Source organism: Chrysemys picta, chromosome 1, assembly GCF_011386835.1.
Source record: "Chrysemys picta bellii isolate R12L10 chromosome 1, ASM1138683v2, whole genome shotgun sequence".
NCBI classification, from domain to species: Eukaryota; Metazoa; Chordata; order Testudines; family Emydidae; genus Chrysemys; species Chrysemys picta.
The window spans coordinates 205,319,812-205,343,974 of NC_088791.1; the positions used below are offsets into that span (position 1 = coordinate 205,319,812).

Consider the following 24,163-nt stretch of genomic DNA (forward strand, 5'->3'; position numbering starts at 1 on the left):
CATTCATCTCAGTGAGGTGATTACTCAGATATCCAATTATGAGAACTTAAATGTCAGCATTGTTAGCTATTTGATCCGTCATGTAGAAAGGAGAGAGAGAATCACAGATCCGTACAATTTACTGAGAGCGATGTTTCATTTTAGCATCTCAAATACCAGATTATGAGATGTAGCTCTTCCCCTTCCTCTCACCCGACCCCAGTCCAAAAGCAAATAAATCCAATGAACCCAGCAGAGCTCATGGCCATATTTAAATCCCATTGAGGGGGTGTCAAGCTCAAGTAGCCTAGGGAGCCAAGTGGCAATACAATCTTTTTGAAAATCTGCACAATCTACTGGGAGCAGTATCTTGTTTTGGCGATTGATATATTGATGGAGCCTATTTTGTAGGTAGAGTTTAGAAGAGAACCATCATGTTTTTTTCCCCAATGTGACCCTTGCTTCAAATATGTTGTTGTAGACTATTATCTCTTAGCCAAATAGTATACATATTAAATGTTTCTGTTCTTTCCCCATAAGTCACTCTCTCATTCCCTAATACTTTTGTAGTTTTTTTTCCAGACTAAGTCTAGTTTTGTCACTCACTCTCTTTATGATGCCTAGGAATGAATTTGGCATTCCAAGGAGAGCCACACAAGAAACATGCAAGCAGAGCTCATTTACACACCCATCCATCCCAGTTTATGGTGTGATGCCTGGGCATTTTCAGTCCAAACTTGTAGTCACTCTTTTTGCTGCTATATTCAAAATTAAACAGGCAATAAGTATACTTCTAAGTCTCTGTCAGCATTGCTGCTTTTCAGGTTTCTCCCTCCCATTTAATATCTGTATGTGTGATTCTTTTTCCCTAAATCTATTAGTTTTTATTTTTTTCAGGTTAAATCATACATTCATTTCTCTTCATGTTTTTAATCCCTTTGTATTACTTCCCTATACTCACTGGTATTTGCCACTCCTAGTATTTGTTTACTCCCCCTTTCAGAACTTTAATAAAGATGTTTAATGGTCCTAACACTTATCACTGTGGAAATACACTATATGTGCATTACCATTTATCATTATGCTTTGCTTTTGGTTCTCCAGTGAGTTTTCACTCCATAGTGTTCTCACCACAGGCAGCTAAAATTTTGTAACTAAGCCTATGTCTACACTACAAAATTAGGTCGAATTTATAGAAGCCGGTTTTATAGAAATCGGTTTTATACAGTCGATTTGTGTGTGTCCCCACATAAAATGTTCTAAGTGCATTAAGTCGGCGGACCGCATCCACAGTACCGAGGCTAGTGTCGACTTCCGGAGCGTTGCGCTGTGGGTAGCTATCCCACAGTTCCCACAGTCTCCGCCGCCCATTGGAATTCTGGGTTGAGATCCCAATGCCTGATCATGCAAAACAGTGTCGTGGGGGGTTTGGGTACATGTCGTCAGGCCCCTCCCCCTCTGTCAGAGCAACGGCAGACAATCGATTCGCGTCTTTTTACCTGGGTTACCTGTGCAGACGACATACCACGGCAAGCATGGAGCCTGCTCAGCTCAGCTCACTGTCACCATATGTCATCTGGGTGCCGGCAGACGTGATACTGCATTGCTACACAGCAGCAGCTCCTTGCCTTTTGGCAGTGGATGGTGTATTACGATTGCTATCCGTCGTCGTCGTACTCCTCAGTGAGTTCAATCAGAGGCACCTGGGAAAGTTCTTCAGCAGATTCCTCTAAGGAATACTGCACCAAACTTTCCACTCTGGGCATCTGATTCTTGATGATGATGGCTATCAATCGTAGTACATCATTTTCTGTCAAGCACCCAGAAGATGCCGATGGCTATCAGTCATGCTGCACCGTCTGCTGCCAGCTTAAGATGTAAAAAATAGATGGACCAGATTTGTTCTGTATTCATTTGCTTCCCCCTCCCTACGTGAAATCAATGGCCTGCTAAACCCAGGGTTTTGAGTTCAATCTTTGGGGGGGCCATTCTGTGTGACAGTTGTTTGTGTTTCTCCCTGATGCACAGCCACCTTTGTTGATTTTAATTCCCTGTACCTGTACGCCATGTCATTAGTCGCCCCTCCCACCCTCCGTCAGTTTCGCGCCTTTTTTCAGCCCAGATGCCATAGCACTGGGATCATGGAGCCCGCTCAGATCACCGTGGCAATCATGAGCACTATAAACACCACGCGCATTGTCTTGGAGTATATGCAGAGCCAGGACATGCCAAAGCAAAACCAGGACCAGCCGAGGAGGCGAGTGCAGCGCGGCGACGAGAGTGATGAGGAAATTGACATGGACATAGACCTCTCACAAAGTACAGGCCCCAACAATGTGCAAATCATGGTGTTACTGGGGCAGGTTCATTACGTGGAACGCCGATTCTGGGCCCGGGAAACAAGCACAGACTAGTGGGACCGCATCGTGTTGCAGGTGTGGGACGATTCCCAGTGGCTGCGAAACTTTTGCATGCGTAAGGGCACTTTCATGGAACTTTGTGACTTGCTTTCCCCTGCCCTGAAGCGCCAGAACACCAGGATGAGAGCAGCCCTCACAGTTGAGAAGCGAGTGGCGATAGCCCTGTGGAAGCTTGCAGCACCAGACAGCTACCGGTCAGTCAGGAATCAATTTGGAGTGGGCAAATCTACAGTGGGGGCTGCTGTGATCCAAGTAGCCAATGCAATCAAAGACCTGGTGATATCAAGGGTAGTGATTCTGGGAAACGTGCAAGTCATAGTGGATGGCTTTGCTGCAATGGGATTCCCAAACTGTGGTGGGGCGATAGACGGAACCCATATCCCTATCTTGTCACCGGAGCACCAAGCCACCGAGTACATAAACCGCAAGGGGTACTTTTCAATGCTGCTGCAAGCCCTGGTGGATCACAAGGGACGTTTCACCAACATCAACGTGGGATGGCCGGGAAAGGTACATGATGCTCGCGTCTTCAGGCACTCTGGTCTGTTTCAAAAGCTGGAGAAAGGGACTTTCTTCCCGGACCAGAAAATAACCATTGGAGATGTTGAAATGCCTATCGTTATCCTTGGGGACCCAGCCTACCCCTTAATGCCATGGCTCATGAAGCCATACACAGACAGCTTGGACAGTAGTCAGGACCTGTTCAACTATAGGCTGAGCAAGTGCCGAATGGTGGTGGAATGTGCATTTGGATGTTTAAAAGCGCGCTGGCGCAGCTTACTGACTCGGGTAGACCTCTGCTAAACCAATATCCCCATTGTTATTGCTGCTTGCTGTGCGCTCCACAATATCTGTGAGAGTAAGGGGGAGACATTTATGGCGGGGTGGGAGGTTGAGGCAAATCGCCTGGCCACTGATTACGCGCAGCCAGATACCAGGGTAGTTAGAAGAGTACAGCAGGGCACTGTGCGCATCAGAGAAGCTTTGAAAACCAGTTTTGTGACTGGCCAGGCTACGGCGTGAAACTTCTGTTTGTTTCTCCTTGATGAACCCTCCGCCCCCACCCCCAGTTCACTCTACTTCCCTGTAAACTAACCACCCTCCCCTTCCCCCTTCGAGCAGCGCTTGCAGAGGCAATAAAGTCATTGTTACTTCTCATTCATGCATGCTTTATTAATTCATCACACAACTAGGGGGATAATTGCCAAGTTAGCCCGGGATGGGTGGGGGAGGAGGGAAGGAAAAGGACACACTGCAGTTTAAAACTTATTGAAGGCCAGCCTTCCGATGCTTGGGCAATCATCTGGGGTGGAGTGACTGGGTGGCCGGAGGCCCCCCCACCATGTTCTTGGGCATCTGGGTGAGGAGGCAATGGGACTTGGGGAGGAGGGCTGTTGGTTACACAGGGGCTGTAGCGGCGGTCTCTGCTCCTGCTGCCTTTCCTGCAGCTCAACCATACGCTGGAGCATATCAGTTTGATGCTCCAGCAGCCAGAGCATCGACTCTTGCCTTCTGTCTGCAAGCTGATGCCACCTATCATCTTCAGCCTGCCACTTGCTCTGTTCAGCCCGCGATTCATCCCGCCACCTCTCCTCTCGTTCATATTGTGCTTTTTTGCACTCTGACATTGACTGCCTCCACGCATTCTGCTGTGCTCTTTCAGCGTGGGAGGACATCTGGAGCTCCATGAACATATCATCCCGAGTCCACCGTTTTCTCCTAATCTTCGCTAGCCTCTGTGAAGGAGAAACATTTGCAGCTGGTGGAGGAGAAGGGATAGGTGGTTAAAAAAGACACATTTTAGAGAACAATGGGTACACTCTTTCACTTTAAATTTTGCTGTTCATATTACACAGCACATGTGCTTTCGTTACAAGGTCGCATTTTTCCTCTTATATTGAGGGCCTGCCGGTCTGGTGTGAGAGATCACTCACTCAGTGCCAGGCAACAGAATTCGGCTTGCAGGCAGCCATGGTAAGCCACAGTCTTTTGGCTTTTTTTAACCTTCTTAACATGTGGGAATGGTTTCAAACAGCAGCGCTCTCATTTCCCATACTAAGGACCTATTGGGTTGGCCATTTAAAATGGGTTTGCAATGTAAAAGGAGGGGCTGGGGTTTCCGGGTTAACATGCAGCACAAACCCAACTACCGCCCCTCCTCCCCACATACACACCCAATTCTCTGGGATGATCACTTCACCCCTCCCCCCCCACCGCATGGCTAACAGCGGGGAACATTTCTGTTCAGCCGAGCAGGAACGGGCACCTCTGAATGTCCCCTTAATAAAATCACCCCATTTCAACCAGGTGACCGTGAATGATATCACTCTCCTGAGGATAACAAAGAGCGATAAGGAATGGATGTTGTCTGCATGCCAGCAAACACCGGGACCATACACTGTCATTCTTTGTTATGCAATGATTCCAGACTATGTGCTACTGGCCTGGCGTGGTAAAGTGTCCTTTACGGGACGGGATAAGGCAGCCCTCCCCAGAAACCTTTTGCAAAGACTTTGGGAGTACATGAAGGAGAGCTTTCTGGAGATGTCCCTGGAGGATTTCCGCTCCATCCCCATACATGTTAACAGACTTTTCCAGTAGCTGTACTGGCCGCGATTGCCAGGGCAAATTAATCATTAATCATTAAACACGCTTGCTTTTAAACCATGTGTAATATTTACAAAGGTACACTCACCAGAGGTCCCTTGTGTGCCCTCAAGGTCTGGGAGCACGCCTTGGGTGAGTTCGGGGGTTACTGGTTCCAGGTCCAGGGTGATAAACATATCCTGGCTGTTGGGGAAACCGGTTTCTCCGCTTCCTTGCTGTGAGCTATCTTCATTGTCTTCATCATCATCATCATCATCATCATCATCATCATCCGCGTACCCCGAACCCGCTTCCCTGTTGCGTGTTTCTCCATTGACGGAGTCAAAGCACATGGTTGGGGTAGTGGTGGCTGCACCCTCTAGAATGGCATGCAGCTCCGCGTAGAAGCGGCATGTTTGCGGCTCTGCCCTGGACCTTCCGTTTGCCTCTCTGGCTTTGTGATAGGCTTGCCTTAGCTCCTTAATTTTCACGCGGCACTGCTGTGCGTCCCTGTTATGGCCTCTGTCCTTCATGGCCTTTGAGACTTTTTCTAATATTTTGCCATTTCATTTACTGCTACGGAGTTCAGCTAGCACTGATTCGTCTCCCCATATGGCGAGCAGATCCCGTACCTCCCGTTCGGTCCATGCTGGAGCTCTTTTGCGATCCTGGAACTCCATTATGGTTACCTGTGCTGATGAGCTCTGCGTGGTCACCTGTGCTGTCCACGCTGGGCAAACAGGAAATGAAATTCAAACGTTCGCGGGGCTTTTCCTGTCTACCTGGTCAGTGCATCTTAGTTGAGAGTGCTGTCCAGAGTGGTCACAATGAAGCACTGTGGGATAGCTCGCGGAGGCCAATAACATCGAATTCCGTCCACACTACCCCAAATCCGACCCGCAAAGGCCAATTTTAGCGCTGATCCCCTCGTCGGAGGTGAAGTAAAGAAACCGGTTTAAAGGGCCCTTTAAGTCGAAAGAAAGGGCTTTGTTGTGTGGACGTGTCCAGGCTTAATTCGATTTAACGCTGCTAAAGTCGACCTAAACTCGTAGTGTAGACCAGGCCTAAGATTCTGTGAGAAACAGCATTATATCCTTTAGCAAATTTCTATTATACTGCATGGACTGCTTTTTCTTTATCCACTAATTATGTAATGCTATTAGAAAAAGCAATTGTTTACCTGACAAACTTTAAAAGCCAGTAGTGACTGTTGCTCACGGTTAGCATACCTTATAGATGTCATAGTTTAAGATAAAATATAAATCTCATTGTCCTTTATCTGAAGGTTCAGATGACTGAGCTGCAAAAAGCTAACATGAAGAACTCTGAAATTTTTAACAATAAGAGTCTGTTTGTTTTGGATGATAATGTATTCGAGACCATGAGCAAACGTGTATGGACCGATGTACTACTCCAGGTATACAAGGTACATTTCAGACATGTAATATCTTATAGTACTAAGCTTTTAAATGATATTTGCAACTATTACAGGAAGATTTCAAACAAGGTGAGATTGAATAGAATAATTCTTTCCTTCGAATACCCCAAATGTTTTAACAAATGGCAAAAGAATTAATCTGCTTAGCTAAGATATATTTTCAGGTTTTTTTATAATTTGTAAAGTACATGGTCCGTAGCTGAAATTATGCTCATATTTCTTGACATGGAAATGATTTCCTGGATATACATGTGTAATTCCAAAGGACAGTAATGGAGTTCAGGCATGTTCTGAGGAAAGGCTGGACCCTAAACTGTGAAGATTAATTTAAACAGATGACAACATGAGAGCAAAAAGCTGCAAGGGTGTTAAAGTGAAAAAACATGGTGGTGTTAAATATCATTCTCTTCAGTAGCTAACAGAAAAAGGAATGAATCCTATTCAGCTTCACAGCTACAAAAAAATATATTATTTAGTTTTTTACTGGTCCTGTGACTTAAATATTTTAGGACTTACTCCCACAATATTGAAACATAGATATGGCAGAAAAAATAACAGGAACCTGTTGCACCAAAAATATGTTGTTTTTTGACCTACTTTTTTTTTTTTTTTTTTTTTGTGGTGGTCAGAATTTTATTTTTGGAGTGTATTTCAGTTTTAACATACTCACTACTGCTTATAGAAATGAAAAATAACATCTCTGCCCTTAGATAATCACGAAAAATATACACTGACTATCCAATTCATTTCGTATTAACTGGTAACAGTCTATGAAACATAATGCTTTAAAAATGTTTTATAACCATTTATAGTTACACTGATCTAGGATCATTAGCACAGGGTCATGTGTCCAGACATATGCATGAACATGCCAAAACACTATCTTTAGAGGAAGGCATGCACACACCACTTATTTCATTTTATTTTTTCTGCCAGTTTTGGATCTGGAAATGCTGACATATTAGGAGGTTCAAGATTTCTTTTCTTTTAGGTTATGTCTATAAAGGTATTTGCAAAAAAAAAAAAAAGTGTTCTTAACATGGGTTAGCTAACATGGATTAAAATAGCAGTGAAAATGTAGCAACTTGGCTTTTAACTTGGGTTAGCAGCTGGAGTTAAAGTTTACAGGGGAGCCTGAGGTTAAATTTGAACTGCTAATCCAAGTTGCTATGTCTTCACTGCTATTTTAACTTAAGTTAGCTAACCAGAGTTAAGCACATTTTTTTTTGTTGGCGGTATAGAATACCCTTAGGGGCAGTGGTTTAAAGGACCCACAGTCGCTTCGATTTTTGGAGTACAATTAATTGTTAATGCAATTAAATATGGTTGCTAACAGACTTAAATACAGTGGGAGGACTTAAATGTGTAAATGTTTCCTATTTTGCAAGCAGAAAGGGTGTCTGTTTATAATGTGAGCATTAGCTAAAAGTAATGTATACTTCAACAGATTATATAGTTAGGGCCCTACTAATGTGCAAAAGCTACCAAATTCAAAGCTGTGAAAAATGCATCATGGATCATGAAATCCGATCTCCCCTCTGAAATCTGGTATGCAGCCAGGGGCTCCTACCCTGTGCAGGGCTCCAGCTGCTCATCCCGGCTGGGGATGAGGAAGGACAAGACTTCCTCTTCCCCTGCAGGGGCCGCTCCTGGGGTGGATCAGACCCACCTCCAGGATCTCCCCTGGCTTCAGGAAGCTTGGTAGCTGGAGCTGTTAAATCCCCCACCCCACTGCATGGGGAGGCTGCGACTGGAGCTGTTACTCCCCCCAACCAACGTGGGGAGGCTGTGGCCCGGAGCTGTGAGCCCCCCACTTGGGCTGGAGACTCACAGGAAAACCAGACATATGGTAACCACCCGCCATACCCTGCAACCCTCACTTTTGCACTGTGTCTGGTGGGGGTCCTGGCTTTAGAGTTGGGCGCTGGGCCAGCAGCCTTCCTCTCTGGCTACCCAGCTCTGAAGGCAGCACCCCTGCCAGCAGCAGGGCAGAAGTAAGTGTGGCAGTCCCACAACCCCCCTACAATCGCCTTGTGGCCTTCCCACCCTGACTGCCTTTTGGATTGGAACCCCCACAGTTACAACACTATGAAATTTCAGATGTAAACATCTGAAAACGTGAAATTGACTGATTTTTAAAAACCCCAGATGTAAGATTGACCAAAATGGACTGAATTTGGTAGGGCCCTACACATTAGTAATCATAAAATGCTTTATTGATTTAAAAAAGGTAGAGTGGTTGGGGTTGGTTGACTTGCTATTCTAGAAAATTCTTCATCTTGGATTCTGAAATGAAAAGTTCATGTTTTTGAAGAAATGTTCATCTAAAATGTCTGTTAAAAACGAATAATCACTTATGCATACTATATCCCGGCATAAACAGCCCCTGAAAGGCAGAGTTATTTCCATTCTGATCAAAGCTAGCTGCTTTTCCTGGAGAGTGCTTTGGTGTCAAGCATTCCTCCCTCAATACTACATCTACAACTGAATGGATGGTGTTCTTGTCAGCCCTTTTACTTTCTATCCAAGTGCCTAAAGAAAGAAGAAAGCACACTGTATATCCAGAAGCACTTCAGTCTTGAAGAGTTCCGAGTGTGTGATGCCATGTAAACACTACTCTGAAACATCAAGTACTCAGCATCCTTAGGATAATCAGTGATAAAATTAACACGTGCTTTGACATGGATATCTCTTCACGTTTTTTTTTAAACCTGGAGTGTGTCATGATTGATGCCAACTCTTCTCTCAGTTCCAGGTTCATTGCTGACTAAATTTTTCCTCATCTGAGCAAATATGCTCTGCCCAGCATCATTCCCATTCTCATTGCCAGTATGGGTTTCTCTCATCAAAATTGGCAGCTAAAACACAGTTATATACTGTTCTCCCTGTCAAGACCTTCTGAGGCTTGGGGTTCCTCCTGTGATGTTTGTTTCACTTACGGACAGTCCATCATGGCTGTCCCCTATGCTTGTCATGCTTTCTATCACAGTTAGGCAGCCAAGAGTGTCTTCCTTGTGAGTATGCTGCAGCCTCTGTACTTCAGGAACCTGGCGTGAGACCAGAGATATAAAGTTTAAACCACAGATCTTTTTATAAGTTATATGACAAGACCCCTCCTACAGACTCTGCAGATTCTGACTGTCTGCCAATTGTAAAAGACCCCTACGGAATTTTTAGTGCACTGTAGCAATGTCCACACAGGATGTTGTTACTGCGTGGCAAGCTAGTGCACTGTAGATTCACACTCTGGCTTTCCATCCCATATAGACGTATGTACCTCTGTACCCCAACCGTAAGAGGGGAACAACGGTGCTTTTCTACCTTACGGGGGTGTTTTGAAATAATACATTAAAGATTGTGAGGCTCTGAGATACTACGATGAGGGTGCTATACAAGTACTTTATAACTAAATGCAGGAAAAGGGCCTGTCACAGGGGCCACTCGCTGGTAGGGCACCTCTTCCTGGCTGCTCTGGGGATTTGCTCCTTCCAGGTGCTTGTGTCCTCTTCTGGTGGTCTCTCCACCTGTTGTCTTCTCTCACCCTGCAGCCCCTTTCGCACCAGGAGCTACAGCTTTCTCTTCATGACTTGGCCCTCTGGCCAGGTCACTATGCATGTTTCCCCCTTCTGGGATATCAAAGTCTGTTGGGGAAAACTGTCCTAGACATTCTGCTCTCCACTGCATGGTCTGTGTCACTTCTCCAGTGGCTGGTAGGGGAACCCAGGTCCACTTTTTGGGGTTCTAGCTCAGGGGCCCTCTCCTCAGTAGACAAGGTCTGCACTATCCCATGCCTTGCTGCTTTTCCCCTGAGCCTTTCCTACCTCTCTGTCTCTTTCCCTTCTCTGGGTTTGCCACCCCAAGTTTCCTCCTCCCAAGGAGTAACTGTAGGCTACCTACCTCTATAGCTCTAAACACACCTCACTTTTTTTAGGGAGTGACTGCATATTACTTCCCTGCAGCCCCCGCTGCTCTCAGCTTCTGGACTTTATACAGTCGCCTCCTGTTCCCATCCAGCTGAGCTTCGTCTAATTAATCCCTTCTCCCTGGCTCCTCCTCCAGGTGCAGCCTGGGGAGTTAATTGGCCCATGTGACCACCTTAACCCCTTCGAGCCTGATTTGGTGTGGACACCCCCAGGGCTGGCTCTAGGTGTTTCTGCCACCTCAAGCAAAAAAAAAAAAAAAAAAACAACCAACCTCAGAGAGCACAACTGCCGAAGCCGGAATGCCGCCCCTGAAATTGTGCTGCCCCAAGTGCTTGGTTTGCTGGTGCCTAGAGCTGGTCCTGGACACGCCATCACAGGCCCATAAAGATTTTTGATTATTCCATAGTAAAAGAAGATCTTTGCATTCAAAGAAGGTCTTTGGATTCTAGAAATATATCTCATCTCAACCACCTTCAATTACAGTATAGTTAGAAAGCCAGACAGACTGGCTATTCCAGAGATAAGACGTAACTAATGTATAGAAAAAACACAGTTGAGTTCCCACATTGAAGCACCACCCGTTCTGCTTTTTCAGTTACTGTACAACATGTATTGCACATCGATGCATAAGACACCACCTCAGACAACCTGGATATTTTTGAAATACAAGAGGGTTAATAAAACAGATCTTGAGTGCTGAAGTGAATTAGCAATTTATGGAAATGATTGAAGGTTAGAATAATTCCTTTGATTGCTCATTAGTACTTAAGCTGCAAGCAATATTTCACAATCCCAGGAACTACTTTTAGTCCTTATAATTTCCTACTTCTATTTTTATGTAACCCAATCATTGTCTGAGAGTGGATTTGCTTTCTATAGTAGAATGTAGAGATGAATTTGCCACCACCAAGGGCGTGTAGCCGGATTTCCTCTGTCTTGGGTTGATGGACCATGAGGGTGAATTAAATCTTTTCTGTGAAGAAACGTATGTTGCTGACCTTTCCTCACTGTGAAGCATGCCCTGAATAGGGATATCAGAGGAAGACCTACTTGAAGGAATCTGTTGTAGCATAGCTCCTCCATGTGCAGTGTGAAGGCTGGTGGGAATGTGGAGGTGGTTCAGAATTTAGGGGATTGAAATCCTGTTCTCTTTTATTTTGTGGGAATGTGCAAACCTTGCTGTGCAAACTCTGCAGTCTCACATCTCTACCTGTTTTGCCACCATTTCCCTCTGGATGCCTCAAACTTAACAGAATTCCTGATCTTTTTCTTTGCACCATTTTCCCTCCCCTACATTTGCTTTCAATATTGATTGCAAATATTTGTAATGATATCCACACTGTTTGTCGTTTCAGTCAGGCTCATAACCTGGGAGTCATCCCTCTTTCTTACCCCACATGTATAGTGTCTCTATCAAAATTTTATCACTATACAAATCTTGCTGCTACTTCATCTATGACATTTCTAAAATCTGAGCTTTTCTTTCCATCTAGACAGCTAAAGCTGTCCCTTCCAGGTCCTCATCTCCCTTCTTCAACGCTATAACGTCCTCCTTATTGGACTTCATGGCATCTATGTTGTCCGGTCTCATTCATACATAGCTCACCTGCTAAGATCATCTTCTTTGCCCATGGGTATGAACACGACTCCTCTATTTTAACCCATTGCTACTTCTCTTCCATCATATCAGATTCAAACTTCTTATCTTAACCTTCAGTGTTCTTCCCTGCTCTGACACTTGCTACTTATTTATTCTGGTCTCTCTTTCCACATTCTCCCTCATCCTGTTCACTCTGTCAATGATACCAACCTTACAACCAACTTCTGTGCTCCTCCCCAAGTTGCCACTTATGCTTGGAAAGCACCTTCCCTCCCCAGATGCTCAGTAACCAATGTCTGATTGCAAGGCTGAGAGACATTTGGGAAAAGTAGATAATTAACACAAAACAAAAAATAGTATGTGTTTATGAAAAAATTTGATTGCCCCTTCCTCCATTGTCTATAGGATGCTTGCTTTAGATTACAAACTCTTTGAGGCAGGAACTACGTCAGTCTCTGTGTGCAAGGACGTTTGGGTGCTACCATAATATAAGTATTTAATAATGTCAATAGGAGAATTTTTAAGATAAACTGGGCGGTGAATTTGGCTCCGAAAAAATGAAATGAGCTATGAAGGAGATGTTGCAAACACTGGATTAAATTGGCTTTGCATTTATAAACTTGGATTAAAAAATAATTGCAATATTTATTGGTAATTTAGCTGCTATTGGATTCTACAGACTCATTCTGGGAATGCAAAAAGGTCAAATTATTTTTGATGAAATCATCAAAAATAATTGAAAAATAATTAGAAACAAAATATGTTTAGAATCTCCCATTTGCATTTTATTTGATTCAGGAATTAAGAGTCCCTAAAGCATAATCAGAACCAATCTCTGCTATGTTAATGATTGCTAAAAGGATAACTGTACAGGACTGAAAGAGTAGTGGAAGTTTATTTATATAAACATTGATCTCATAAAATAATGTTTTTTGGATAGAGGATAAATTGGATAACATTGACAAGATTCTGAATCCATTTCTAAATATCAAAAGAAAATACTGTAGATTTTAGGAAAGATATTTTTTTCACTGCTGAATGTAAACTGCAATTGGACAAAGAAAATACATGTGAATATGTCATGTGTATTTGCTGTGCATTTGAAGATGGAAGGGAAGACTTAATATTATATTTACATAATTTTAGGAGCATATTGGGTTGAATTCATACCCATGCTTTTATACATTATGATTTTTTTTTGTTGGTGTTTGAAGAGGTGGTTAAATTTCATGCTGTTCACTGTTTGTAAATGATATTCTTGAAAACAATAAAGAAACGTTTTTAAAAAGATGGAGACTGGCAGCCCTGCCCCAATAATGCAACATGCCTTTATGCTAATTTAGAATCTACCAAATAGCTTCAAATCTGAAAGTTTTTCTGTGTTTGAAAAATAATTGTATTTTTGTGTTTTGTTCTTTCTACTTGGAATTGTAATTATACTTTTTAGTAAAAAGATGAAATATATTTTCTGATTTCAGGTGTTGGTCCTTGCACGTGTATCATCACTTACTATCAGTAATCTGTTGAGCTCAGAAAGCCTGCAAAGCATGCCAAGAATAAATGCTGAGCCTTTATCCAGTAATATATATTCTCCATCTGAAAGACTCCTCCTTACCTGGCTGAATACACATTATGAGAAAACCAGAAAAATTGTGTGGAAAGACTGTCAAAAAGGTGAAGCAATACTTTGACTATTCTCCCCTCCCCCACCCCCTTAGTACTTTTGTCCCAGTTTCTGTATATCTTAAGGATATTGTGACAGTTTGTCACTGAAAGTACCATACTTTGAATATGTGCCCATAAATATTCCACTTATCATGGCACATACATTCCATTCGCTCAAATGGAATCTTTGGCCAGCAGTACTTATTGGAACCACACCTGTGCCATTTGTGCTCCTCAACCTAGGGCAAAAAGGGCAGAGTGGGGAAGCTGTTTGCCTTTGGAACTGGTGTATTTGTCATCAGATCACCCTAGTAGCTCTGCACCTGCATGGATTACAAAACAGCCTAGCAGATCACCAGAGCAGATAGTTCTCATGTGATCAGGAATGATGGATAAAGATTCCATCATCCAGACCAACTTTCACAAGTGTGGTCACAAAATCATAAATCTATTTGCCACAGAGACAAACACAAGGTGTCACACTTTCTGCTCCAGAGGAGTGTAAGTCCCAGTTCTCAATGAGAAACTTGCCTCATCTTGTGGACTCTGGGGACGAGTACCTATCTGCCAATTCTCCTTATACCAAGGGTCTTGAAGCTCAGACAAGATGTGGAAGTTCTGATCATGGTAGCACCAATTTGGCCTAGGCAATTCTAGTCCTCTGATCTGATGAAATTGTCAGTTCAACCACTGGTAACATTACCTCTGTTTCCAGACATAATTTCTTTCAGTGTGTGTCAATGTGGATCCCACTCTAGGTGTGCATGCATTCAATGCATACGAGGCCAGGTGTTTGGGTTTTTTTTTAGTTAGCCGTGTCTGCTGGAACCATGTTCACAGTCTGTGTCTCCTTGTGCTCCTATAAAAGGGCATAAAGGGTGGAGTGGCCCTCCTTCAGTGCCTTCTTACTGCCAGTGGCAGCAAGTCATAATCTAGCAGTGTACTACCAGCGGCTAGAACCCTAGCAAGCTTTTTCCTCAAAAAAGCCCCTCTGAAAGTCTTTAAAATTTCTTTCAGTGCTTAACTTGCATCCAAAATCCTCAAACTGGACTGCAATACATCAAAAGAGCCCCTGAACTAATGTTCACCCCTCCCCTCCAATACAGAGCCCCTTGTACAACATGGTGGAATTCAGTACTGCAGATCATGACAAACAATATGTCAGCAATGCATTACATCAACAAATAGGGTGGCATACGCTCATCCTGATTATGTCAGGCAGCCATCAAACTCTGCGAATGATGCCAACTCTATTCGGTAACCCTGCTGGCCCTTCACCTCCCAGGAATAAACAAGAGTATGTCAGACTTACTAAGCAAGAATCTGGTATCCAACCTTACGTGGTCATTATGAGACGCCATGTTGCACCCTATCTTCCAGGTGTGGGGGAACCTGGCGATAGATCATTTGAATTAGCAGAGACTGCCAGTTGCAAGATTTTCTGTTCCAGGGGCAGCATGAACTTGAAATCCCTAATGATGCATTCCTCCTCCTGTGGTCTAAGAGCCTCCTCTGTGCATTCCCTCTGGTTCTGGTGATTCCCCAGGATAATACAAATTAGATGTGACAGACACCGTGATCTTGATAACCCCATATTAGCTGAGACAATTCTGGCTCTCAGACCTTCTCCAATTGTCCAGTGAACCTCCCATCTATCTCCCTGTCTGTATGGACATAGTATCTGGCCTTGGTTCTGAAACACTGCCTCTAGAACCCCACTTGCTACATCTGATGGCCTGAATGTTGCCTGGATTAACAATATTAGCAGTGTTTAGGAAGGCCTCCACCCTAAAAACCTGTGCTGCAAAATTTGAAATAATTTTCTGTGTGGGCAGCCCAGGACAATGTGGACCCAGTTGAGGCTCCAGTACCAAAGGTTCTAGACTACGTATTATCTCTGAAGGAAAAAGTCCTAGCATTTAGTTTCCTGAAAGTCCATTTAGCTGCAATCTCTGCATATCATGCTCTGATTTTCACAATCACTCTTCTCACAATCCATAGTGACAAGATTTCTCAAGGACTTTTGTGCTCATGACTCCCTGTCAGAAACCCAGCTTCTTCTTGAGATCTCAACATCATCATCCTTCTGTGGATGATGTTCCCTCATGGAACCCCTATTTGAACCTCTGTGGCTTATTTGAATGTACTGATCTCTGAAATTTGTAGGGCAGCTACTTGGGAATCATTATATACATTTTAAAGGCATTATTCCCTTGTCGAGGCATCTAAGTCAGATGCCCGCTTTGGCAGAGCTGTCTTAATTATTTAAGTAAACTCTGAGCCCTGGCACTGGAATCAGGGGGCCCCTTCACTTTTTAACAAAAGAAATGTAAGTGTAGAATTCATGTCCCCTGCAGATTCCTCCTGTCCTCCCCGCAAATAATAAATTCTGCTGGAGAGATGCTGCAATTACACTTTTTGCCCAGCAGGGGCTGCTGTGGCACCAGAAGAGAGGGAAGCTGTCTCACTGCTGGAGCAGCCAGCCTCGAAGAGGGAGGGGGCACTTTGGCCTTGGCCCCCATTTCTACAAAGGTTCTGGCCCACTTGCCTGAGCATCCACCTCCAGGACTGCTTGTGAATCACTAGAAGTAAAATACATATGGACAAACACTTGAAGACGAGAGAACAGTTACCCTACAGTAACTGTGGTTCTTTGAGATGTCTTCTCATATATAATCCCCAATCAACCCCCCTTTCTTGCTACTACAGAATCTAGTTAACACCTAGATTTCTAATTGGTGAAGGAACTAAGGGGTAGTTGGTCTCCACTTTGCTCTTTATGCCCTCAGTTGTGGGGGTTGTGAGGGCACAGAATCCGTCTCAGTGGACGCTGCTGGCCAAAAGATTCTGATCTCCAGTGCATGGGGTGCATTGCAAACCCAAAGCGGAATACTTGTGAACAACACATATTGAAGAACCACAGTTGCAGTAGGGTAAGTAACTATTCTTTTTGCCTCCTGGCAATACTTTGTAGCTTAGTATCATAAATTGTTGTAAAAAATGAATTAGTACAATTTATCTTCAATTCTAAAGCAGGATTAAACCATTATTTAGTTTTAAAAGCTTTTTACAATAGGTTTAGAGTTGGCACTCAAAAATGATGACAAGTTTAATTAGGTAATCGGATACTCAGAAATAAAATGTTTGTATTAAATCATCATAATGGGGCAGATGGTTCAGTAGGTTAATGTGCTCATTTGTGAAGAGTTGGTTTCAGATTTGGCCATAGATAAGTGACAGTGAATTTCATGGTCTCTGTCTGGTTCCTTATAGACACTTGTATACCACAAAATCCCCTCACAATTTAACATAATTAGTATTTTTCTGCTTTCAGAGAAGTCTCAGACTGGAATAGCAGGAGTGATTGTGTGTGTGTGTGTGTGTGTGTGTGTGTGTGTATATATATATATATATAAATATATATATATATTTATTTATTTATTTTTTTCTATGTGGAAGTTTACATTGTGACTGCTTTGACTATACCTGCTTCAAGCCAGTTTTTTCAGTTCATGGTTTTTATGGGTCCTCTCAACAGAATAATAAAATTGGTTAATATAACATGTTGCCTGTGCAACCTTAATTTGGCCCCTTATTTGTATGCAATATGGTACAATCTTTTATTATATGATCACATTTTTTACACAGGACATCTATATTATTCAGTGCATAGGATGGATGGTGCTCATTTCATGAGGAGCTTCTAAAATATTTTATTTTTCAGCTTATTATTCAGTGTGTGTGGCTCTAGGCCTTCCTTATTACACTATTATTCACACCCTACTCTGAAGACAGAATTATTGATTTCCTCATGGGGTTTTCTGTAGTGCTCATCATTGCAGTATCTGAGTGTTTCACAAATATTAATTAATCAATTTCCACAACGCCTCTGAGATGAGGTGGCAGTGGTATTCTAATTTTATAGCTGGGGAACTGACACAGGGAGACTAAGGTAAAAAGTATCCACTAATTTTGGGTGCCCAAATTGAGATGCCTTGGGCCTGATTTTTCAGAGTAATGAGCCGTACAATAGCCCTACCAAGTCCTGCGTTTTGGATGATTTTGTTAATTTGTGTTTAAAAAAAAAAAAAAAAGTCTCATCCATCTCTTTTTTTTTTTTTTTTTTTTTTTTTTTGTGGGCTGGTGGTCTATATTAGATCCTTACCATGATTTTACCTTTGATTTTTTTATCACTATTATCCTTACCCAGAGACTTTCAACAGGTCTGTCTCCCACTTCTATCTCAACCTCAGTGCAATTGTATACATCTTTGATATCCATGGCACCACCTCCTCCTTTTTTCCCTGCCTGTCCTTCCTGTACAAGCAGTACCCTTCTGTACCAATATTCCAGTCATGTGAATTATCCCACCAAGTTTCTGTGATGCCATATGCCATATTTGTGATTATTCACTAGTATTTCTAGTTCTTCTTGTTTATTCCCCGTACTTCCTGCATTAGTACACAGACATCTAAGATGTTTATCAGATTTCCCCTTTATATTCACTCTTGTCTCTCCTTTGTCCATGTTGCATATCCCATGTTCCCCCAAGATTCCAACCCTTCACCTAGGTGTTCATGTTTTGGACTTACCTGTGGGCTTTTGTTTCCTGCCCCCCTTAAACCTAGTTTAAAGCCCACCTCAGCAGGTTAGCGAGTCTGTATCAAAAGATACCCTTCCTCTTCCTTGGAAGGTTTATAAAGAGGAGGGTGATAAATTGTTCTCCTTAACCATTGACAGGACAAGATGTAATGGGCTGCAATTGAAGTAAGGGAAATTTAGGTTGGACATTAGGAAAACTATCCTGACTGTGAGGGTAGTTAAGCACTGGAACAAATTATCTAAGGAGGTTGTGGACTCTCCATCATTGGAGGTTTTAAAGAACAGGTTAGACAAATAGCTGTCAGGGATCATCTAGATAACACTTAGTCCTCCCTCAGTGCAGGAGATGACCTATTGAGGTCCCTTCCAGTCCAACACTTTTATGATTCTATGATCTGATGGCAGAATCCTCAGATTTGGGTTTCACCAGATCGATACCTGATACTCTGTCTGAAGAAGATGAGGCGATAGCTCCATTTTTTTGAACAAGAGTATTTTGATACAAACCACAATCTTCATTGTCACCAAGCCTCGACAATCTCTAAACAGGTATTTTTACTGACTCTTTGAGGACACCGTACCTGTCCCACCTTTTGGAAGACACCTATTGCTCTTTTATAGTGCTTGGAATGACACAACATTGAATAAGGGGTGCTCAGCACTATAAAGGAGGGATATGTTATCCAGTTCACCTCCCTCTCTTTCTCCAGCCCACCTTCCCCATCTCTTTTCAGGGAACCATCTGTGAGACTGTATTGCTTCAATAAGTACGGTCTCTTTTGGAATTGGGAGCAGTAGAAGAGGTGGCTTGTCATTACAGAGGGAAAGGATTCTATTCCTGTTGCTTCCTAATCCCCCGAAAGTCAGATAGTTTGTCCCATTTTTTGACCAAGTTGTACTGCTTTATCAAGAAAATCAAGTTCAAGATAGTTACCGTTGCTTCCATTATCCCTTTCCTGGAGAATGGTATGCTGCCCTTGATTTGTAGGCCTCATAGATCCATGTGGCAATACACCTATGCCCCAGGAAATACCTTCACTTCATAGCAGGAGACACACACTCCCAATTTATGGTGCTCCCCTTTGGCCTGTTGTCAGCCCCAAGAGTCTTGATAAAACACATGGTGGTGATAGCGGACCATCTGTGTCATCTAGGTGTCCAAATTTTCCCTTGCCTTGACGATTGGCTGTTGTGCAGAGCCTCAAGCATCCAAATCCACGTCTGCATCCTTGAAATCAGATAGCAGTTCTTTCATCTGGCCCTGAAACTGAACTTAGGCAAAACAAAGTTACAGTTCATGCAGCATATAATATTCATAGGAGCAGACCTCGACACTGTAATTGTGATGTCTTATCTTCCTTTGAACAGGTTTCAGTTCTTAATTACTCTCTCCAAAAACCCGAAGTCCAACCCAACAACAGTGCCTTCCTGCCTACAACAACTGGGTCACCTGGCCTCATGCAAATACATAAGTCCGCATGTCAGACTTCACCTTTGCCGTCTTCAGGCCTGGCTCCGTTCAATATATCATCCATCCAGGCATCTTCTGGACATGCTGGTTTTCATACCTGCATGAATGCTTCAGTCCCTGGACTTAGCCCTTCCAGAATCAACTATGAATCTCTGGTTTCAGATGCATCTACCAAAGGCTTGGGGGCCCACCTTGCTTGACTTTGTGTGCAAGCTCTGTGGTCACCCCAGGAGGTCTCTCTGCACGTAAATGTGCTGAAGCTCTGTGTTGTTCATTGGCATCTACCATTAGGAGCTGGGAAGGTGCAAGTCCTTACAGACAACACCCAGTGGTTTAGTCATAAATCTCAAGGTACAGGAATGCGCTCCCCACCCCAAACACCTAGCTTGAAAGTGATGTGGGGCAGTTCTTGCTATCTGCCTTAGGCTATCATGGGACTCCCTGACCATCCATGGGGAGTTGCAAGTTCCAGCATGGTACTCCGCTGCTGTGATTGGTGTGCAGGGCAAGGGTTACCAGAATAGATTCTTTCTGGGTATGGGCAATGAGGGTGGATGTTTGGGGGGAATACAGTGGTTGGCAGCAGAACAGGAGGTGGCTAACACTGATGGACTGTTGGGTTTCAAAGTATTGATTGGCTGCCTAATTTGGCACAGAGAATTTATTGGCTGTTCTCTTTGACTAGTAGTGGTTGGCTACATAATGTTACCTAATATTGGGAGGTGGTGATTGGCTCCCTGAGGATGTTTAACTGACGTGATCATAGTTACTCACTATTATCCCACTTCAGGGCCACTTTGTGCATGGTCATTGGCGTGTAAGTGCTAGACTGGATTTGTCACTTCCTATTTAGGCTGACAACTGGGAGTAGGAGTCTGCATGTAGAGCATCTTGGTCCCTCCCGCTCCCTTAGCTGGGCTGCGATTGGGTGAATTTGGGTGGGCCCTCCCCTCCCCTTCCCTCCCCATCCTTGGTAACCCCCAACTCACTGCCTCATCCTAGCAATGGACATCCTGCTGCTGCCTCCCTCTGATCGCCCCTCAACTTCCTTCCACCCTATCTCTGTGATTTTTAGCTTGCCTATTTTGTATGTTATGACTTCACTATAACATAGTACCAGAATGGTATTCTGGCACGTTCTATCTCAAAGCCCCCGCTGTCCATTGCAGTGTTTATCTCAGCAAGGGTCAATATTGACTCAGTTATGTCAGGAGGCTATCCATCTGTGGAACCTATGCATAAGGAACAAAGTTTCCCTGAGAATTTTCCACCTTCCAAGAGTGAGGAAACCATTGCAGATTCCCTCAGCAGGGATTTAGTGGAGTGGTCAATCAAAAAGGACATCCTCCTCCAGATCTTCCATCAATGGGGATACCCAAAAATAGACTTGCTCACTACCAACCTGAACAACAAATGCAAAAGATTTTGCTTCAGGCCAGAGTCTGGGTTCCTTAACAGATGCATATCTCCTTCCATGGACCAATCATCTGCTGTATGCGTTTTCTCCAGTTCTCCTCATCCCAACAGTACTCAAGAAGCTGAAAACAGATAAAGCAACATTAATCTTAGCAGCACCAGCCTGGCCAAGATGGTACTGGTTTACAGACCTACACCAGCTTTCAATCAGGCCACCAGTTGAACATGACCTATCTTGGAACCAGGGCAGGTCTCTACATCCCAACCTCTGATCTATCCACCTCACTGCATAGATGATGCCTGGTTAAATGCTCATGAAAAAATTGTGTTCTGGAGATGTCCAAACTGTCTTACTGAACAGCAGGAGAGATTCCACTAGAGCAACATACACAGCTAAGTGGAAGGAATTTTCATGGACTTTAAGATCCGAAGGGACCATTATGATCATCTAGTCTGACCTCCTGCACAACGCAGGCCACAGAATCTCACCCATCCACTCCTGTAACAAACCCCTAACCGATGTCTGAGTTATTGAAGTCCTCAAATTGTGGTTTAAAGACTTCAAGGTGCAGAGAATCCTCCAGCAAGTGACCCGTGTCCCACGCTGCAGAGGAAGATGAAAACCCCCCAGGCCCTCTGCTAATCTGCCCTGGAGGAAAATTTCTTCCCGACCCCAAATATGGCGATCAGCTAAACCCTGAGCATGTGGGCAAGACTCACCAGCCAGCACCCAGGAAAGAATTCTCTGTAGTAACTCAGATCCCACCCTATCTAACATCCCATCACAGGCCATTGGGCATATTTACTGCTAATAATCAAAGATCAATTAATTGACAAAATTAGGCTATCCCATCATACCATCCCCATTCCATCTGGGCTTGATCTCATTTTTTTTATCACCCTATTGCTTGGACATTAGTCATATACTGGATTATTTATCACGTTTGAAATCATCCAGCCTTTCAGTTAGCTCTGTGAGCGTTTACTGTGCTTCCTGTCTGCAGCTAATCCACCAGGAGAGGGGTTTTCTGTTTTTTCTCTCACCCTCCGGTGTCAAGATTTCTGAAAGGTCTAGTCAATGACTATCTTCTGTATCTGACCCAGTGCCATCATGGATATTGGTTCTGTCAAGGTTAATGGGGGGCCCCTTCAAGCCCCTGGCAACAACATTGATATCTCTATCTGTGGAAACTACATTTCTGGTGGCAATTACTTCTGCGAGAAGAGTTTTGGAGCTACAGGCTCTGCTAGCTGATGCTCCCTGTGCAGTTTTCTACAAAGACAAGATTTCTCTCAGGTTCCACCTTAAGTTCATGCCAATGGTAGTGTTACCCAGGGCTGTCCTTACCCATACACAAAGTACACAGCTGCATAGGGCACCAGGAAATTTGGGGCACCACATTTCCTGGTGCCCTGTGCAGCTGCGTGCTGCTCCAGCCCTTGCTCCGCTTCTTCCCCAAAGCCTCCGCCCTGCCTTTTCCTGCCCCTGCTCCGCCCCCACTCCCCTGAGGACTGCTGCAGGGGTTGGGGGGGCCTAGGGTTACCATATTTTGTGCCTCCAAATGGAGGACACTCCACGGCCCACGGCCCCGCCCCCAGCCCCGCCCACACCCCCCACCCAACCCCGCCCCCTCCCCAAAGTCTCCGTCCCCTCCCCTGCTTCCCGCGAATATTTGATTCGCGGGAAGCCTGAAGCAGGTAAGGGGGGTGTGGGGGGAGGAGGCGCGGCCCAGGCTGGCCCCCCGGCGTTTCCAGCCTGGGTCGGCTCGGGCCCTGGGGTGCCGGCCCCCGCCGACCACCCCCGGCCCGCCCAGCACTGCCGGCCCCTGGCGGCCCGGCGCACCCCCCGGCTCCCGGCCCCGCGGGCCCGGCTGACCCGGCTCCCCGCCGGCCCGGCCGACCCGGCTCCCCGCCGGCCCGGCTCCCCGCGGGCCCGGCTGACCTCCTGATTTTCCCGGACATGCCCGGCTTTTGGGGATTTCCCCCCGGACGGGGATTTGAGCCCCCAAAAGCCGGACATGTCCGGGAAAATCCGGACGTATGGTAACCCTAGGGGGGCCTGCATTCACTGTGTGGTAAGTGGAGTGACCTGGCCCCAGCTTGCTCCTCTCCCCTGGCTCCCAGCTGCACCGCCTGTGAGTTCGCCCCTACCCCCTTACCCCTCCCTGCAGAGGCATAGGTCCAACCCCTCCCCCCCCCCGGAGGCCTGGGGCCCCACACAGCCCTCCCTCCCCATGAGGGGGCTGCATAGGGCACCAAAATGTCTAGGGACGGCCCTGGTGTTACCCGAACTATTTAGGGCCCCTTCCCTGGGTCCAGTGGTCCTCAACTGGTTAGCGGGACCTTTTCAGAGTGAATGAGCCTTTACACAGTAATACCCTTAACCTGTATTTATTAGCAGGTAATCAACAGAATACACACATCAAGCATTCCAATGCTCAGTACTCCCAATAAAACAGATGAACTTCTCCGGATGGCTAGTCAGGATTGGATTATCTGGGGCTCTGACTTCTGCATGGTATGGTTGTGCAGGGTATCAGAAGTCTAGCAGCTTGATCTTGATCTAATTGTGACCCAGAGTTAGGTCCAACAAACTTCTCTTCTGACTCTCACTATATAGTTAAAATGAGAGTCCTTCTAATCTATACCATAACCAATTATTTCACTCAACCCGTAACTATACAATAATTCTAACCAATCATTTAACATAAAACATCACTATACAGGGGTTCGTGTGTCTAGTGCCTGCCTACTTACCTTTTTGTGTTTTTCAAAGTTTGTTAAAACATCTCAAGGTCTGCTTATCTTTATGACTTGTTGGTGGGGATACACTCTCGGGGTAGAAAGGTGTAATCAGCGGTAGAATGTGACTCCCTGCTCCTCCAAAATACACACTAACTAATTTCTCAAAATAATCGCTAATGGGCTAAAACAATTTCCCTAGCAACAGCAAAAATATCATAATTTCTACTTATCAGCAAAAGCAACTTCTAACAAGAAACTCGCATAGACATGCAGTAAGAAACTTGCAGAAACAATGTTAGCTTGTCCATACTCCCTTCC

The 24,163-nt window shown here is 44.5% G+C and overlaps 1 protein-coding gene across 1 annotated transcript in view; it reads left to right on the top strand.

Annotated features, from left to right (window-relative positions):
• CFAP47 (cilia and flagella associated protein 47) overlaps window positions 1-24,163 on the top strand; it is a 286,241-nt gene that overhangs the window by 160,633 nt on the left and 101,445 nt on the right. Inside the window, exons 32-33 of the mRNA XM_008174468.4 lie at window positions 6,271-6,411; window positions 13,425-13,620. Of these exons, the coding sequence (XP_008172690.4) occupies window positions 6,271-6,411; window positions 13,425-13,620 (337 nt within the window). The remainder of the gene's footprint in view (window positions 1-6,270; window positions 6,412-13,424; window positions 13,621-24,163) is intronic.